This window comes from Candoia aspera, chromosome 1 (genome assembly GCF_035149785.1).
Source record: "Candoia aspera isolate rCanAsp1 chromosome 1, rCanAsp1.hap2, whole genome shotgun sequence".
Classification (NCBI taxonomy): Eukaryota; Metazoa; Chordata; class Lepidosauria; order Squamata; family Boidae; genus Candoia; species Candoia aspera.
The window spans coordinates 77,355,773-77,375,489 of record NC_086153.1 but is presented as its reverse complement, the minus strand read 5'-3'; the positions used below and the strand labels follow the sequence as shown (position 1 = coordinate 77,375,489).

The following is a 19,717-nucleotide window of genomic DNA, read 5'->3' as shown; positions in this document are numbered from 1 at the left end:
CACAGCCCTATTGCACATAATACAAGCTTAATGGATTTCTTTTAGCAATCAATACATTGGATGCTTTATAAAATAATGTAACAAGAAATAATTACTAAGCCAAAAACTTGTAATTGAATATTCTAAAGATGACATTCACTGAAAACATTAAAACTGAAATCTAGTCTTGAATTCCTCTGAGGAACAGAAAATGCCATCTATGCTACATACCTAAATTCAATATTTTATGGAGTCCTTGGTGCTCTTTGAGCTTGGTTGTTTGTTTGCAGACATTTCATTGCCCGATTAAGCAACATCTTCAGTGCTAGAAGGGAGTGGGTTCCTGAAACAACAGCCTAATCAAGGAACTACCAAGGAGAGAACAACACCCCCACCAACACTGTCAGGGCAAGCTGCTGTAAACAGAGAGCAAACCCCGCTCCCTTCTAGCACTGAAGATGTTGCCTAACTGGGCAACAAAACGTCTGCAAGCAAACTACAAGCTCAGAGAGCACCAAGGACTCCACAGTTCAACCCTGAGCTACAGATATTCTCTTCTATTGGCACAGTGTTTTATTTAAGAAAGCATTAATGCAGAAGCAAAATAATTGACAGAATCCATACTTTATATTATCTGCATATCTGCCTCCTGTTGTTACCTAGGGTGTGTCATGTTCACTGATTCAATGTAGTTTATACATCGTAACGTTTCATGTGCCATGGCGCTGACGCGCGTTTCTGTTTGGGAGAGAGCTGCTGTGAGACCTTGTACCAAACTCTGTATGTGAAATCAGTACAATGGAATGTGTTTGGGTTATGTTATCTGTTCAAGGCCTTTTCCTGCAGACCATCAGAAACCGTTAGGAGCACCTGGGATTGTGGACTTGAGAAGACTCTACGGGGGGAGGGATTTCATTTGCACTGAGGGTTTTTAGTTTGTATTTGGTGCGCTTTTATCATTCTCAGCTTTCTCTGTGATCCTGCATACTATTCTTTAATAAATCAGATATCTTTGAATTCCTGCTCATGAGTCTGATGGTATTTTGGAATAGGCAACCATTACAGGGTGTTTCATTTGGAAAGACAACTGAAAATAAGCATTTTTGTAAAACTATCAATATAGGACCCAACTCACCAGAAATTGGTACGGTTTGTATGAAGTATATCAGGCCAATATTCTCTCATGTCACCCATGAAATCCTAGCAATATAAAAAAAATCCTGTAAAATTAAAAAGCAAGGATACAATGCAAATTCCACCCAGATTTCCTCACTGATTATAAAATACCTCATATAACAGTTCTTGATAATATGTGATTATGATAATAGCTCTTTTGGGCAACTCAGCAAGTAGTTTAGAAAGGGAACTCAAGGATGAAACCAATCATCCTCCTCTTAAAGCCTGGTTTGGTCATACTGAGCTATGTATAAACTTTTCCACTGACGGAGCTATGCTGGCTGGGGAATTTTGGGAGTTGAAGTCCACACATTTTAAAGTTGCTGAGGTTGAGAAACACTGCTCTAAAGCATCCCTGGGTCCAGTCAAATTCTTGAATTAATCACCATTAGAGTTTTTTCAAGTATTCAGTACCTACATTTTTATTTGGTTCATACCTTAAGCTCAGATACGTTGAAGTGCCAACTTTTATTACATTCTTCAGCTCTATCAGGCCTGTGGAAGATGCAGAACAAAAGAGTACAGAGGATGAAAACCAACTGTTCTGAATAGCAGTGGAATGCATTCTCCTTCTCTGACGTGTATCTTGCAAATGGGGAGTTATCACAGGGGTGTCTTGAGGAGTGTTAGGGTGTCAGCCTTACCTGGTAGGCCAGACAGGAAACATGACCTGATAAGCTAATTCTACTTTATTAAAGCTACATTAATAGAACCTAGGGAGGGTCCCTTCTGAGTCGCTTGCCCCACCTACTATCCAGCTGCAGGCTATGCTGTCTCTTATCTGACTGTTCCCTAGGCAGCATCTCTTCGCCCCGTCTCCCAAAGTCTTCCCCACATACCATTACATAGGGTTAGGTAATCTGTATTGCCTTACTGGGTATTATAAAGGTAAAAAAATAGGGAAAATAAAAAAAAGTTCTATAATGTAACCTCATGGCAAGTTAGCATAGAAATGCATGATTGGAGGTCCCAGAACTTCCTCCCTTTCTTGGGAGACAAACAAATCCCACTAAAGATTTAAAATATGAAATTTTATTTATAAAGATGAAAAAATACTAAAAATTAAATACTGTAGTCAATGTTGGCAATGACAAATGACACAGCTGTTCCATTCAGAGAAAACAATTTAAAAAAGAATTTTAGAAGCCAAAACTAATTCTTCAGGTAGACCAGGTGGTGGTTCTAATCTATTACAATTAGTGACCCCAGGCAAATCCTTGAACGAGAGGTTACACCCAAGCTACTTCTGTTCATAATGAGGAGAAAACTACATTCTCTTCAATACAACCTATATATACAGGTAGTCCTCGCCTTGCCACACTTGTGGTGCACCCAGCTGGCCTTACGGCACTCACACCACACCTCCAGCCTCGCTGCTCTTGCACTGCACCGTGCACCCCCCAGCCTTGCCACACTTGCACTATGTTGTGGTACCATTTCCCTGCCCACTGGCCTGCTTGCAAGCCACCTAAAGAAAGGCTTGTTGTGACCGGCTTCTTGCAACTTCCTGCTGACTTCCCCACTGACTTTGGTTGTTGGAAGCTGGCAGGAAGTCACAAGTCCCAGTCACATGAGGTGCTCACTTAATGACCTGCGATCCTTGCTTAACGACAGCAACAGAGACTGCCGGGATTGCCCTCACTAAGCAATGCAGTCAGGTGACATTGTGCTTTATGACCATGTCACTTAGTGATGGCAATTCTGATCCCAATTACTGTCATTAAGTGAGGCCTACTGGTATATATTCTGCCTCCAAGTCAGTGTTGACTCCTGGACAAGTCCCTGTAGTTTTCTTGGCAATGTTTTTGGAAGTGGTTTGCCATTGCCTGCTTCCTAGAGGCAAGAGAGACTGACTGGCCCAAAGTCACTGGCTGCATGCCTAATGTGGAACTAGAACTCATGGTCTCCCAGTTTCTAGCCTGGTGCCTTAATGTAAGGGTTGAATCTGACTCTGAAGCTGAGGAAGGGGAAATTGAAACCCATGCTAGGCAAAACGGAGAAATCGAAACTGAGAGTGACTCAGCAGAGTGGGAAAGTCCTGAGTAGTTCATTGGGCAAAATCAGGAGCTGGATTCAAAGCTGCCAATCAGCGTAAGGGAAAGGCGAGCCAATAAGCACGCCAAGCAAAAGGAAGCTCGATTGGCTCCGTAGGAAAAACGGTACAAAGGAACAGCTTAAAAAGGAGCAGGCACAAGGACTGGACCGCCGGAGACAAACATTCTACTGAGCGAACAGCTTCTCACGGAGAAGGAAAGCTGGAACCATTCTCAGAGGCCTGCCCTGTAGCCGCTATGGAACCAGAGACTTTCCAGCTTCCCGATCCTTGCCTTGCTACCTTGCAGCGGGCTCAGCCTTGCCTTGCCTTGCCGTCTCGCCATGAGATCCAGTCGAGCCCTTCTGCCTGGCATCAATTGTATATAGTGGTATTGTAAATAAAGAATTCCTTTCTACTTTCCTCTGGTCGTCTCATAGTCTGACCAGAACACTTAACCACTGCAGCAAACTGGCCCTCAGATTATATTTTAAAAAGTTATTTTAGTCATTCAAAAAGTGCTGTGAGCCTGCATGTTAACAAAAAATTGAATAAACTATGTTTACCATCAAAAAAATGGGAAAAGTTTTTCTATAGCTCTCAATATATGCTGAAATTTAAGAGAATATATTAATCTACAAGCACTTATTGGTCCTTCATTCATGTTAAAAAATCCTGTCACATAAGTTTTCCTTTAAAGGACAAATTTAGTGAGTTAAGAAAATGTAAAGCAACACATTAATTTAAAAAAATGAAACTGAATATGCCAGCTAAAATTGATGTGTACTTTGATCGTTTAATTATAGGATGGGTGAATATTGCAAATCAGACAATAAGTGCTAATAATATTTGCTGCCCATATATGAAATTAACTGACACCTATTATGTGAATAGAAGAAAATACCTTAGTTGCCAAACATCTAGAAATTCTGTTATTTTCATATAAGTATTCTGATTCAGGGACTACACAAGGGATTGTTTATCTAATATAATACTTTGTTCTTCTATGGGTATCACACCAGGATATTTCAAATATAAGATACCATGGGCTTAGAAAGAACATGTATATATTAACTAGGCCAAACTCTTACAACTAACACCACAAGATTTTTTTTTCTCACAAATTTGTATCTTACCAGAGTCCATGGATTGTCCAGTACATTGGTGGATCTTTGCATTGATTGCTATTCATCTAGAGAAAATAAGTCTTTTGGATTATTAAAGAAAACCAATTTTTACACAGAATGGAAAAAATAGGGGTGTAATTCAGCTGTGAATCAAATTATTAATTCTGATTGTCATTTCAAATTGTTTCAAATTTGACTGAAGCATCTAACAATCCAGCATCAATTCAATTAATGTTTTGAATCAGAACTTGGAATCAAAATTTTGCACAACCCTAGAATGTGCATGTTTTCAAGGAAATAAGCAGAAATGATCAACATCCAATTGGGCTAATGGTCACTCTCACCACATCGGCTATAGCAGGGCTTCCTATTCACAAAATAAATATTATGGTGGGAAAGACCACTCCAAACTGCAAACTCCAAAATGGTGCCGGTTTGTCCAGAAGAAAAAACAGAAAGTAAACTAAGCTAGTAGAGAGATTCCTGATGGATTAGAAAGATTTGTGGGGAGCAGTTTCCTCCTGGAATGATCTTGTCCAGCATGGTGGCTGTATTTTTATTTATCATAATGCCTACAGAGCCTTGATGTAGTTCACAGGGCTCAAATAAAATAAATAAAAATGATGTGGAAGAATAATGCTTTATTTGGAACATGTCAGTGTTTCTCTTCGACGTATTCAATCAAAAGACTCTTAATAAACATCAGTGAGGTAGTAAAAGTCACCAGGGAAAGTTCCCTATGTCTTTCTTAGGTAACTTGAACTTACATTGTGCAGGGTTTTGTGGATAAATGTTTATTATTTTGTCCCGAAACAAACTGGCAGCCAGCAGAATAAAGTCTGATGTTTCTTTGGGCTACCTTGGTGAACAGTCTGACAAGTTCTATACAATCCTTGTGAATTATCTATGAAAATATCCCCACTTGCATAAATTGAACGTAGAAGTTATAAGCATATGCACCATGGTTTTTAGATTATTTCCTCCCATAAATAGATGCAAATGGCCTAACAGCTGGAGGTGATAAACTGTGCTCATGCCATTTACAATTATTCGTGGGCCATATTGTAACTGCGGGAAAGAACCAACGATACGACTAGCATCTTGATGCAATTTCTCCCATGAGGAAGGCTGAGAGAAGGAAGATCGATGCTTTGGAACTGTGGTGTGGGAGGAAAATTCTGAGAGTGCCTTGGACTGCAAGAAGATCCAACCAGTCCATCCTCCAGGAAATAAAGCCAGACTGCTCACTTGAGGGAATGATATTAAAGGCAAAACTGAAATACTTTGGCCACATAATGAGAAGACAGGACACCCTGGAGAAGATGCTGATGCTAGGGAGAGTGGAGGGCAAAAGGAAGAGGGGCCGACCAAGGGCAAGATGGATGGATGATATTCTAGAGGTGGCGGACTCGTCCCTGGGGGAGCTGGGGGTGTTGACGACCGACAGGAAGCTCTGGCGTGGGCTGGTCCATGAAGTCATGAAGAGTCAGAAGCGACTAAACGAATAAACAACAAACAAACCAAGCTTTCTGGCATGTTATGCCGAATGTGTATTGAGATTATCCTACAGTGTTCAAAGCATTTGATCCTCCACCTGCAGTCTGCTGTGCTATAATCCCAAACCAGACAAATTATATGGAGATATTATTAGCGTGCTTCATTTCATCAAGAAGTATTTTCACCAGAAACCCCACAAGGTTGGTCTCATTTTCACGAAAAGCAAAACACTGGTAAACTGTTTGAAAATAGTCTCTTTAGAATACTCAGTATTAGAAAAAATAGTTGATTTAAAAAATCAAAATAAACTGAATGTTAAACTTTGCTAATGAATTTATCTTAAATATTTACCTTTTCAATTAATGCTCTGTCATATTAATTGCCCCACTTAATGACCAAATGGGTTAATAAGCCATTGGTGTTTGAAACCAGCTACGTATCTCTGGCTTCAAGAAAAGAACATTGGGTTATTGTGACATGTTCCCTATTTGTCAAGGTTTTCATTCCGTTCTTCTATACCTTTTAGAAGCATCTAGCTTATCACTAGGAGACGTGGAATATTTTACTTATTCATTATATTAAAAATGAATTTGCACACCATCTTTTTCTTTCATTCCCGTTAGCCTCACAAACTTTTTCTGATCACATCCACTTTCAGTGTAATGTTCAGGGTAATGTTAAGATGATATCTGTGCCCAGATGAAAGTTAACCACCCTTACCATATTTGTTCTGAAGGAAGGTTTGGAATTGGGCAGGTGGATGCCTTTGAATGTTTTCTAATTATTATTTTGAAGTTGTCAATTTTGTTTATATTATTGGGAAGGTAATTATTAGTTTTGAGATGGCTGATTTTTATTTTATGCTAATGTTGACTGCTAGCCACCCAGAGCCTTCAGCAATGGGCAGGATACAGATACAATAAGTAAATAAATAAATGCTTTGAAATTGTATGCTTTTTTCTATGAATTTATTAGATCAGTTCAAAAAAAGTTTTTTTCCCTGAACATAAAGGTTTTTTTGTTTAGAAAATGGCTGTAGCTGATTTAGTGAGAGAGCATCACGTAAGACAAATTAACTGAAATCCAGAAACGGAGAACATGTAGGCCCAAACCATTTTGGTGATGGTGGTGGGGAGGGGACTAGAATCCCCTCTAGGCCAAGAAGTACATAAAAATTGCAATGTAATTTTTTAAAACCCTCCCAAAAGAGAAAATCCTGACCTCTCCTAGTCCAGGATGTGGCACCCCTTACTTAGCATCATCAACTCCATTCCTCCACTCATTGCAACCCTTATCCTTTCAAAGCATTAAGTGCAGCACCTGGCTATCAAAAACCCACTCTTGCATTATGATTTAAGTAGTTCAGAATATGGCAATATTTAAATAAAAGCTATGGCTTAAAAGTAAACAGTTCTGTTACTTGACTTCAGGGAAGGCAATACTCCCATGTTAGAAATGTAGATTGCTACAAAAAAGTATTAATTGCTTAACAAAACCCTATAGAAGACAATTTTTCATATGACAAAAAGAAAGTGTAGATTTGTCATTCCTATCACAACTTTTTTTCCCAAACATTCTGACAGGCTACCTTAAATGTGAATCACAAAAAGCTTGCCATTTTTTGTATTCACCAATCTTTCATCGAAGTAGCAGAATACCCTTCGTTAAAAACAAACTCAAATCCATTTACTGCCAACAGCAAGTGTTAGATTTATCTTGGCAAGAGATGAGCAGGAACTCTGCCAATTTTGCAATAGAAACAAGCGGAAAAATTCACTGCTTTCAAGAGCTTCCAAAGTTCAGTCCTTGACTGTGGTGTCAGAAACACTTAAAAGCAGAAAATCTTCATGCTGTTTCCAAGTATCTCTGACCATCAGTAGAATTCAGAGAAGCAGCCATGAAGCAATGGCATTTAGCTTTACAAAAAGCCTGATGGAGGAGATTTGCCCACAATAGCCAGTGAAGAGAGATTTCAGATTGGCTTTTCCACAAAGTAACCAATATCGCCATGCGGTACCTTGTAGGTGTTGTGGACGTCAACACCTATCGGCTCTGAACAATACAGCAGGGCAAATGTCAAAGTACAGCAGGAGTTTTATTCCAAAACATTTGGATAATACAAAGATTCTACTCTTGTTCAAGCCTTGTATTATGCTGGTTGGTATATGGTATCATTATAATGAAGATTCTGGCAAATACGAATTCCCTATTGAAATACTTTGCTGTTGCAGAACATCGATAATTATTTCAGCTCTTAATATCAGCAATCCCTAAGCTGTACCTATTATTTTCTGCTCACCTGAAATTCACTTCTATTTTTTCAATTGCTTGCAAATCTTCCAGCAAGAGAGAAAGACGCACTAGATGACTGAATCTTAACTTATTAATCCAGGATGTTGGGATTTTCCCTTTATATGCTTTTCCTTTTCTGATGGAAACAAACCAAGAAGATTCTAACAGCCCTTGTTTTCTATTTCAGCCACCAGTAAAATGGATAGGAGCTTTGTTTCACTCGAGGATATCATACCGGTTTATAGTCTGAGCCTGAAAACTAGACTTTCCTAGGAAAGAGGTAACTTGAACCTGGTTAGACTGCTCATGTCACAAGCAAGGAATGAAGGGGCTCTACGCAGTGTCAATAGATTTAGTCACTGAATGGAACCATTTAGGCCATACCCACACAGCTTCCACAAGATACCCCACTATTTCCAGTGGACATATCTTCAGGGCAGTACCCATGTCTTGTCAACCCACAACTGAGGCAGCCAAAAGATGGCTTAACTCCTGAGCCCCACCTCAGGAACTTCCATCCAGATAACCCATGGAAGGTGATGCAGTAAATAGCAGCAATCTGCTCAGCCCCAATTTATCTAGTAGGTCTGTTGTAGGACCACTTCCTTCAATCTAACGGCTGGTAGTACCTGTTCTGCAGTATTGGTTTAGCTGCAAGAGATACTGGAGTTCCAGCTTCTGCAGCCTCCTTTTCCCTTTTCCTAAACAGGATAGTTGAATGGTGAACCTTGTTGTTGTTTATTCGTTTAGTCGCTTCCGACTCTTCGTGACTTCATGGACCAGCCCACGCCAGAGCTTCCTGTTGGTCGTCAACACCCCCAGCTCCCCCAGGGACGAGTCCGTCACCTCTAGAATATCATCCATCCATCTTGCCCTTGGTCGGCCCCTCTTCCTTTTGCCTTCCACTCTCCCCAGCATCAGCATCTTCTCCAGGGTGTCCTGTCTTCTCATTATGTGGCCAAAGTATTTCAGTTTTGCCTTTAATATCATTCCCTCAAGTGAGCAGTCTGGCTTTATTTCCTGGAGGATGGACTGGTTTGATCTTCTTGCAGTCCAAGGCACTCTCAGAATTTTCCTCCAACACCACAGTTCAAAAGCATCGATCTTCCTTCGCTCAGCCTTCCTTATGGTCCAGCTCTCACAGCCATATGTTACTACAGGGAACACCATTGCTTTAACTATGCGGGCCTTTGTTGTCAGTGTGATGTCTCTGCTCTTAACTATTTTATCGAGATTTGTCATTGCTCTTCTCCCAAGGATTAAGCGTCTTCTGATTTCCTGACTGCAGTCAGCATCTGCAGTAATCTTTGCACCTAGGAATACAAAGTCTTTCACTGCTTCTACATTTTCTCCCTTTATTTGCCAGTTATCAATCAAGCTGGTTGCCATAATCTTGGTTTTTTTGAGGTTTAGCTGCAAGCCAGCTTTTGCACTTTCTTCTTTCACCTTCATCATAAGGCTCCTCAGTTCCTCTTCGCTTTCAGCCATCAAAGTGGTATCATCTGCATATCTGAGATTGTTAATGTTTCTTCCAGAGATTTTAACTCCAGCCTTGGACTCCTCAAGGCCAGCTTGTCGCATACAAGTTGAATAGGTAGGGTGAGAGGATACAGCCCTGCCGTACTCCTTTCCCAATCTTAAACCAGTCCGTTGTTCCGTGGTCTGTTCTTACTGTTGCTACTTGGTCGTTATACAGATTCTTCAGGAGGCATACAAGATGACTTGGTATCCCCATACCGCTAAGAACTTGCCACAATTTGTTATGGTCCACACAGTCAAAGGCTTTAGAATAGTCAATAAAACAGAAATAGATGTTTTTCTGAAACTCCCTGGCTTTTTCCATTATCCAGCGGATATTGGCAATTTGGTCTCTAGTTCCTCTGCCTTTTCTAAACCCAGATTGTACATCTGGCAATTCTCGCTCCATGAATTGCTGAAGTCTACCTTGCAGGATCTTGAGCATTACCTTACTGGCATGTGAAATGAGTGCCACTGTTCGATAGTTTGAACATTCTTTAGTGTTTCCCTTTTTTGGTATGGGGATATAAATTGATTTTTTCCAATCTGATGGCCATTCTTGTGTTTTCCAAATTTGCTGGCATATAGCATGCATTACCTTGACAGCATCATCTTGCAAGATTTTGAACAGTTCAGCTGGGATGCCGTCGTCTCCTGCTGCCTTGTTATTAGCAATGCTTCTTAAGGCCCACTCAACCTCACTCTTCAGGATGTCTGGCTCTAGCTCACTGACCACACCGTCAAAGCTATCCCCGATATTGTTATCCTTCCTATACAGGTCTTCTGTATATTCTTGCCACCTTTTCTTGATCTCTTCTTCTTCTGTTAGGTCCTTGCCATCTTTGTTTTTGATCATACCCATTTTGGCCTGGAATTTACCTCCAATGTTTCTAATTTTCTGGAAGAGGTCTCTTGTCCTTCCTATTCTATTGTCTTCTTCCACTTCCGCGCATTGCTTGTTTAAAAATAATTCCTTATCTCTTCTGGCTAATCTCTGGAATTTTGCATTTAATTGGGCATATCTCCCCCTATCACTGTTGCCTTTTGCTTTCCTTCTTTCTTGGGCTACTTCTAGTGTCTCAGCAGACAGCCATTTTGCCTTCTTGGTTTTCTCTTTCTTTGGGATGTATTTTGTTGCCGCCTCCTGAACAATGCTGCCAACTTCTGTCCATAGTTCTTCTGGGACCCTATCTACTAAGTCCAGTCCCTTAAATCGATTCCTCACCTCCACTGCATATTCGTTAGGAATATTAGTGAGCTCATATCTAGCTGATCTGTGGGTCTTCCGTAATCTCTTTAGTCTGATCCTAAATTGTGCAAGAAGAAGTTCGTGATCTGAACTACAGTCAGCTCCAGGCCTTGTTTTTACCGACTGTACAGATGTCCGCCACCTTTGGCTGCAAAGGATGTAATCAATCTGATTTCGGTGTTGTCCATCTCGGGAAGTCCATTTATAAAGCCGTCTCTTAGGTTGTTGGAAGAGAGTGTTTGTTATGCAGAGTGAGTTGTCTTGGCAAAATTCTATCAGCCTATGTCCTGCTTCATTTTGTTCCCCCAGGCCATACTTACCTGTAATTCGAGGTGTCACTTGACTGCCCACCTTAGCATTCCAGTCTCCTGTGATGAAAATAACATCTCTTTTAGGCGTGTTGTCCAGTAGGTGCTGCAGATCCTCATAGAACTGCTCTACTTCAGCTTCTTCAGCATTTGTGGTTGGGGCGTATATTTGGATCACTGTGATGTTAGATGGCTTGCCCTGAATTCGAATTGAGATCATTCTGTTGTTTTTTGGGTTGTATCCAAGCACTGCTTTAGCCACTTTACTATTAATTATGAAGGCTACTCCATTTCTTCTGTGATCCTCTTGTCCACAGTAGTAGATCTGGTGGTCATTTGATGTGAAGTTGCCCATTCCAGTCCATTTCAGTTCACTGACACCCAGGATGTCTATCTTTAATCTTGACATCTCACCAATAACCACATCCAATTTGCCCTGGCTCATAGATCTTACATTCCAGGTTCCAATGGTGTGTTGATCCTTAGAACATCGGATTCGCCGTTCACCACCAGCACCGTCGTCCGCTAGCCGTCCTTTCGGCTTTGAGCTAGCTGCGTCATCACGTCTGGGGCTAGTTGAGCTCATCCCCTGTTCCTCCCCAGTAGCATTTTGACCATTTTCCGACCTGGGGGTCTCATCTTCCGATGGTATACCGACATATCTCTGGTTGTACTGATCCATTTAGTTTTCACGGCAAGAATACTGGGGTGGGTTGCCATTACCTTCCCCAGGGATCGCATTTGGTCTGACCTCTCTGTCATGACCTTCCCGTCTTGGGTGGCCCTTCACGGTTTAGCTCATGGCATCATTGAGGTGCTCAAGCTCCAGCACCACGACAAGGTAACGATCCTTTGCTGAAGATGGTGAACCTAAGGGGTTATAAAGCCCTGAAACTGACTAGTCTGTCCTGGACTTAACACATGTACAGTAATTGAAAACTTTTGGTTATAAGGACTCAGCTGTTGTGCGTCTGTAACCTGGTGTGGTGAAAACTAACTATCCAGTGGGAATCCAGACAACCACTAGATGGCAGTCAGGAGATACACAAACTCTTTTTTTTCTCTCCCTTAGTGGTCCACAGGTCAGTCAACTGGTTTACCCACAGTTATAAGGAAAAAAAAAAAAGAGTTAAATTGGCCAACTTTGTGACAGCAATGAAAAAGGAAAAAAACTGCAGTAAGAAGACCAACCACCGTGTTGTGTATACTTTGTGTGTGTGCTGTGTATACCTTGTGTGTGTGCATGCCTTCACGTCAGTGTTGACTTCTGGCAACTGCCTGTACTAGTCCCTACAGTTTTCTTGGCAAGATTTCAGAAGTGGTTTGCCATTGCCTGCTTCCTAGGGGTGAGAGAGGGTGATAGGCCCAAGGTCACCCAGCTGGCTTTGTGCCTAAGGTGGGACTGGAAGTCACAGTCTCCTGGTTTCTAGCCTGGAGCCTTAACCACTAGACCAAACTGGCTCTCGTGTACTAACTGGAGGAGGCTTTTCATGTAGTAGATGATGTTTGGCAGAGCTGGAATTTCAGTCAAGGGAACCACAAATCACATCCTCTAAAATGCCATGTGCATTAAATCTGTATGGACAGCAGTGCAGCAGGGACCTTTCTGGGTTTGCAGTAAGGACATGCTTAAGGTTAGCAAGATTTAGGGTGGAAGATTTCCTGCTGGCTCTGGGATGGGAGCATAGTAAAGGAGTTCTATGGATTTGCTGTTACTTTTGCTTTGGTTATATCTGTGAATAATCTGCTTTCACATATAGCATTAAAAGGACAGCTGAGTCACTGTCATGCCATTTATACATGGGAATATTCTTGCTTCAGGACAGAAGTGAAAGTACATAAATAAATACTTTAAATACAATAAACACTTTAAATAAATAAAAATATACACTCTGCCCAAACATTTTCCTCTTTATTGAAGGAAAAATAAAAGATGCATTTTAGTTAAATGAATACATCTAATGTATCTTCCCTGAAGCTCATTTAAGCAATGCTCGGTTAGAATGTATTCCTATGACTCTAATATAATTCTCCACAGACTCAACTGCTTATGACAGTTCTTGGCTTTTTAAGAGCAAATTATTAGAGTGGGAAGAACAGACCTAATTCCCTTTGACAGCTGTCCCAAAGGGTTTAAAATGGGGCAAAAAAATCTCTACACTATGCTGCTACACTGGGCAGTGGGGAGCATGATGAACATGGACGATTCCACAAAATGAAACCTTCCAGGGTGTTTTGGGAATGGAAGCAACTTTTAGTTGCTGGAGCAAAGCTTTCCATTCTCCCATACCAGCCTCCCTTTAACTAGGTATGCCCTTTAACTGCCAATGGTTTTGAAAGGAATATGTTTTAAAAGAACTGGGGTGGGGTGGGGCAGTGAGAACTATCCACATACATATGCTACTCCCCTGTCACCCACATGCTAGAAGTGTCATTGTGACTGCAGTGAACCTTCTTTTCTGCCCTTCTTACACTATACAGTTCTTGCAAATTGTGTTTCCAAAGTAAAGATGCTAGGCATCTTTATCTTGTGCCTGACTGGCCTCTGCTATAAGGGTTGACCAGAGTGCTCCTACAGGTAAATAGCATTGGTGCCTCTAGTGGATGACCTTTCTTTAGAACTGAATGCAGGCAGTCCACCCCTCCAGGCCCATTCAGACCTTTCAGCGGTGTTCAATACCATCCACTCACTGCTGGACTGTCTGCAAGGGGTAGGTGCACAGTTTTATGCTGGTTCCACTTCTAAATGAGTGGATGTTTTCACTTATAAGTTGTGAGGGAGGAATGATCAAACATGAAAGAATGTGATTGCTCCAATGTAGAGTACTCCAGGCCTTGGCTCTCCTCTTAGTGCTATTTAACATCTGTCATTTGTTGGTTTGAGATGAAGTACCATCAGTATTCTGGTGATGCTGTTGAGGTCCTGTGTCTGGAGGCTACGAAGGACTGGATAGGGTGAAAAAAGATTAATATCCAGGAAGATGAAGATACTGTTCATCTGTAAATATCTGGGCTGTCCAGATAGATGGGTTTCAGTAATCATTTTAAATGAGGTCTCCTAAAGGAGCAGGTCTGTGGCAAACTGCAACATACTCTACATGGGATTCCTTTGAAGATTACTTGTAAACTACAATTGATGCAGAACACGGTGGCTGGAGGTGAGACTACTTCAGTGTAACACCGATTTGGTTGCTACATTACAAATAGGTTTCTAGAGCCAATTCAAAACACTCAATATTACCTCTAAAACACGTGTCATCTAGGTAGGGACTGCTTATGGTCCCACCTAATCTTAAGAGTGAGGGGGTTGCAGGCCACAAGGTAGGCCTTTTCTATGGTAGCCCTGATACTCTGAAATACCTTATCCCCAAAGGTGCATCTGGCACCCTGATTACTGACATTCTGCAAGGCTGTAAAAACAATTTTATTCAGATGGGCTTTGGAAGATTAACAGTGACTGGGCTGCTGCTGTTTCTTGCCTTATGTATTTTTAGGGGATTTATTTTGCTCTGAGTTGGGGACAGGTTTTATTATCTATATATTGATTGTTTTTATGAGTTGTACACCACCCAAGAACCTGATAAGGGCACTATAAAAATATTAGCGTAACTATTATTAATAACATTATGTGATCCCTCCCTACGGAAATAATACTAGAAAAGTATAATAATAAAAATATAATATTGTTTGTGCTATAATATTAGGCCATTGCTTTTTCTTAGGTCTGAAACAATTGAAATAAAGAATGGAAACATAACACATTTCCTCCAGCTTCAGAAGAGGATATTCTGAGACGCCCCTCCTCTCAGATTATTTCACTCATAAGTGAATAATTTTATTTGAATTTGTGTAAGTCAATGATAGGGAAACTGTAGTATAGTTGAAAAGCATAGTGACCCTACCCTGCTAATTCGGCAAACATAAGACAGCAGTAGCTTATAATATGGAATAACATTGTTTCTGCTGGAGTATTTAAGATTTTGCTTCTCAAATCTAAAAGGAATATAATATGAACCAATGCAAGACATATTTTCCTACCATCAGAAGATATCCTGACAGTCTTTATTTTGTGTGAATTATCTGAGCAGGAAATCCAGTTGTACAATAGCTTTCACCATTTTTACAGCTAACAATATATACCAAAACAACTTAGGAGCTGATTACCAACCCACAAAAACATTAGCCTTCTGCAATAATTAGCAGGGACTTGTTTAAAGGTATACGTATCACTTTGAGATTGAGAAAAAGTGGCATCTAGTTTTAATAAATAATACATTAAAAAGAATAGTCTTAAACATTACCTTCTATACATGATCTGCTTTTAATTATTTGAAAATTCAGCACAATTTCTCATATTTAAACATAGATCTTCTTACCCATGTACAATGGCCAAATGATTAAGATAACTCACTAATACTTTCCATCTCTTTTGAAACTGTATATCCCCTTTCAGGATACAGTGAAACAAATATTTCAATACAGGCATACACATACAGGTAGCAAAATAACTATATCCATTTAAGAAGATCTTACCATGCATACAGTCACTGGCCATTGATGAACTAAGTATAATTTTTCCCACTTATGAGGATGATGATCACTGAAACATAAAATTTTAAAAAACCCTTAACATTCCAAAGGCATCATAACACCTCATTAGAAGCAAACTGCCCCTGCATTTTTCTTGGTGTGGTTCACAAATTATGTTGAATCAGGATTTTTGTTTTGGCCTAACTGTGATTTGTTTGAACGAACTATGCAGTTTGGCAGAATACTTCAAATTAAAGTCATATTTCAACTTGGTTTACAAATACTGGCTTACAAAAATCAAAGCTTTTGCCTGAACCCAGAATACTGGTTTGTCTCTATAACCTGCTCAAACCTCTGAGATGCAACAACATAAAATACAGAAAGCAAACAATTTTTTTTCTCCAGACTCCTAAACTCTTTCTGGGAATAGTATTATTTCAACACCTGATTCATCTCTGAGCAAAAGACAATAGTGGGGCTGTGACTTTTAAAAGCCAAATCACATAAATCTGTAAAATACCAGGAAACTAATTGTGCTCAGAAGAAATGCAGACAAACTTTACTCCCATGGAAAATCCCCTACCTCCCATCATCGCAAGGCAACTTAAACATATATTTCCCACTAAAATCCAAAACTTCCCTTGCACAGCAGCCCCACCCCTGAAAAACTGCTAGGCAGATATGAAATAACAGCTGGATACTGGTAGAAGCTTCAGCAAAGGATCGTTACCTTGTCGTGGTGCTGGAGCTTGAGCACCTCAATGATGCCATGAGCTAAACCGTGAAGGGCCACCCAAGATGGGAAGGTCATGACAGAGAGGTCAGACTAAATGCGATCCCTGGGGAAGGTAATGGCAACCCACCCCAGTATTCTTGCCGTGAAAACTAAATGGATCAGTACAACCAGAGATATGTTGGTATACCATCGGAAGATGAGACCCCCAGGTCAGAAGATGGTCAAAATGCTACTGGGGAGGAACAGAGGATGAGCTCAACTAGCCCCAGACGTGATGACGCAGCTAGCTCAAAGCCGAGAGGACGGCTAGCAGCCGACGGTGCTGGTGGTGAACGGCGAATCCGATGTTCTAAGGATCAACACACCATTAGAACCTGGAATGTAAGATCTATGAGCCAGGGCAAATTGGATGTGGTTATTGGTGAGATGTCAAGATTAAAGATAGACATTTTGGGCATCAGTGAACTGAAATGGACTGGAATGGGCCACTTCACATCAAATGACCACCAGATCTACTACTGTGGACAAGAGGACCACAGAAGAAATGGAGTAGCCTTCATAATTAATAGTAAAGTGGCTAAAGCAGTGCTTGGATACAATCCAAAAAAACGACAGTATGATCTCAATTCGAATTCAGGGCAAGCCATCTAACATCACAGTGATCCAAATATATGCCCCAAGCACAGATGCTGAAGAAGCTGAAGTAGAGGAGTTCTATGAGGATCTGCAGCACCTACTGGACAACACGCCTAAAAGAGATGTTATTTTCATCACAGGAGACTGGAAAGCTAAGGTGGGCAGTCAGATGACACCTGGAATTACAGGTAAGCATGGCCTGGGAGAACAAAATGAAGCAGGACATAGGCTGATAGAATTTTGCCAAGACAACTCACTCTGCATAACAAACACTCTCTTCCAGCAACCTAAGAGACGGCTTTATAAATGGACTTCACCAGATGGACAACACCGAAATCAGATTGACTACATCCTTTGCAGCCAAAGGTGGCGGACATCTATACAGTCGGTAAAAACAAGACCTGGAGCTGACTGTAGTTCAGATCACGAACGTCTTCTTGCACAATTTAGGATCAGGCTAAAGAGATTAGGGAAGACCCACAGATCAGCTAGATATGAGCTCACTAATATTCCTAAGGAATATGCAGTGGAGATGAAGAATCGATTTAAGGGACTGGACTTAGTAGATAGGGTCCCGGAAGAACTATGGACAGAAGTTCGCAACATTGTTCAGGAGGCGGCAACAAAATACATCCCAAAGAAAGAGAAAACCAAGAAGGCAAAATGGCTGTCTGCTGAGACACTAGAAGTAGCCCAAGAAAGAAGGAAAGCAAAAGGCAACAGTGATAGGGGGAGATATGCCCAATTAAATGCAAAATTCCAGAGGTTAGCCAGAAGAGATAAGGAATTATTTTTAAACAAGCAATGTGCGGAAGTGGAAGAAGACAATAGAATAGGAAGGACAAGAGACCTCTTCCAGAAAATTAGAAACATCGGAGGTAAATTCCAGGCAAAAATGGGCATGATCAAAAACAAAGAATGTTCAAACTATCAAACAGTGGCACTCATTTCACATGCCAGTAAGGTAATGCTCAAGATCCTGCAAGGTAGACTTCAGCAATTCATGGAGCGAGAATTGCCAGATGTACAAGCTGGGTTTAGAAAAGGCAGAGGAACTAGGGACCAAATTGCCAATATCCGCTGGATAATGGAAAAAGCCAGGGAGTTTCAGAAAAACATCTATTTCTGTTTTATTGACTATTCTAAAGCCTTTCACTGTGTGGACCATAACAAATTGTGGCAAGTTCTTAGTGGTATGGGGATACCAAGTCATCTTGTATGCCTCCTGAAGAATCTGTATAACAACCAAGTAGCAACAGTAAGAACAGACCACGGAACAATGGACTGGTTTAAGATTGGGAAAGAAGTACGGCAGGGCTGTATACTCTCACCCTACCTATTCAACTTGTATGCAGAACACATCATGTGACATGCTGGGCTTGAGGAATCCAAGGCTGGAGTTAAAATCGCTGGAGGAAACATTAACAATCTCAGATATGCAGATGATACCACTTTGATGGCTGAAAGCGAAGAGGAACTGAGGAGCCTTATGATGAAGGTGAAAGAAGAAAGTGCAAAAGCTGGCTTGCAGCTAAACCTCAAAAAAACCAAGATTATGGCAACCAGCTTGATTGATAACTGGCAAATAGAGGGAGAAAATGTAGAAGCAGTGAAAGACTTTGTATTTCTAGGTGCAAAGATTACTGCAGATGCTGACTGCAGTCAGGAAATCAGAAGACGCCTAATCCTTGGGAGAAGAGCAATGACAAATCTTGATAAAATAGTTAAGAGCAGAGACATCACACTGACAACAAAGGTCCGCATAGTTAAAGCAATGGTGTTCCCCGTAGTAACATATGGCTGCGAGAGCTGGGCCATAAGGAAGGCTGAGAGAAGGAAGATTGATGCTTTGGAACTGTGGTGTTGGAGGAAAATTCTGAGAGTGCCTTGGACTGCAAGAAGATCAAACCAGTCCATCCTCCAGGAAATAAAGCCAGACTGCTCACTTGAGGGAATGATATTAAAGGCAAAACTGAAATACTTTGGCCACATAATGAGAAGACAGGACAGCCTGGAGAAGATGCTGATGCTAGGGAGAGTGGAAGGCAAAAGGAAGAGGGGCCGACCAAGGGCAAGATGGATGGATGATATTCTAGAGGTGACGGACTCGTCCCTGGGGGAGCTCTGGGTGTTGACAACCAACAGGAAGCTCTGGCGTGGGCTGGTCCATGAAGTCACAAAGAGTCGGAAGCGACTAAATGAATAAACAACGAACTGGTAGAAGTGGAAGAAAACAATCAATTTGATTGCTTTGTTTCACTACAAGTCTTATTCTGGCTTGTTGAACAAATTTTAGTTAAAACAAATCATGGAATAGCAGAAAGTGTAAAAGCAATCACTATCAGCTTTAGCAAATATTCTATGTTAGAATAGCACATGTAACCTTACAATGCAGTTTGTTTTTTCTATTGTTATGCAGATACTGTTACACTGAACAGACATAACTACATTATTAGGAAATCACTCAAATCACCCACTTTCTTGTGGATCTGTCTGTTCAATAACAAAAATCAAGACTGAAGTTCATCTTGATTATAACTGCTTACACTGCTGAAAATATAAACCATCTCTTCATATTCAGTCTCCAACAGTGTTCATATTTACAGTGGAAACCACGAAGATGCAGCTGAAGATGCA

General features: G+C 40.9%; 1 protein-coding gene across 1 annotated transcript in view; it reads right to left on the bottom strand.

Moving 5' to 3' along the window:
- RNASET2 (ribonuclease T2) overlaps positions 1-19,717 on the bottom strand; it is a 35,683-nt gene that overhangs the window by 8,978 nt on the left and 6,988 nt on the right. Inside the window, exons 3-6 of the mRNA XM_063307627.1 lie at positions 15,712-15,778; positions 4,324-4,379; positions 1,593-1,650; positions 1,115-1,179 (exon numbers count right to left, since the gene is read on the bottom strand). Of these exons, the coding sequence (XP_063163697.1) occupies positions 1,115-1,179; positions 1,593-1,650; positions 4,324-4,379; positions 15,712-15,778 (246 nt within the window). The remainder of the gene's footprint in view (positions 1-1,114; positions 1,180-1,592; positions 1,651-4,323; positions 4,380-15,711; positions 15,779-19,717) is intronic.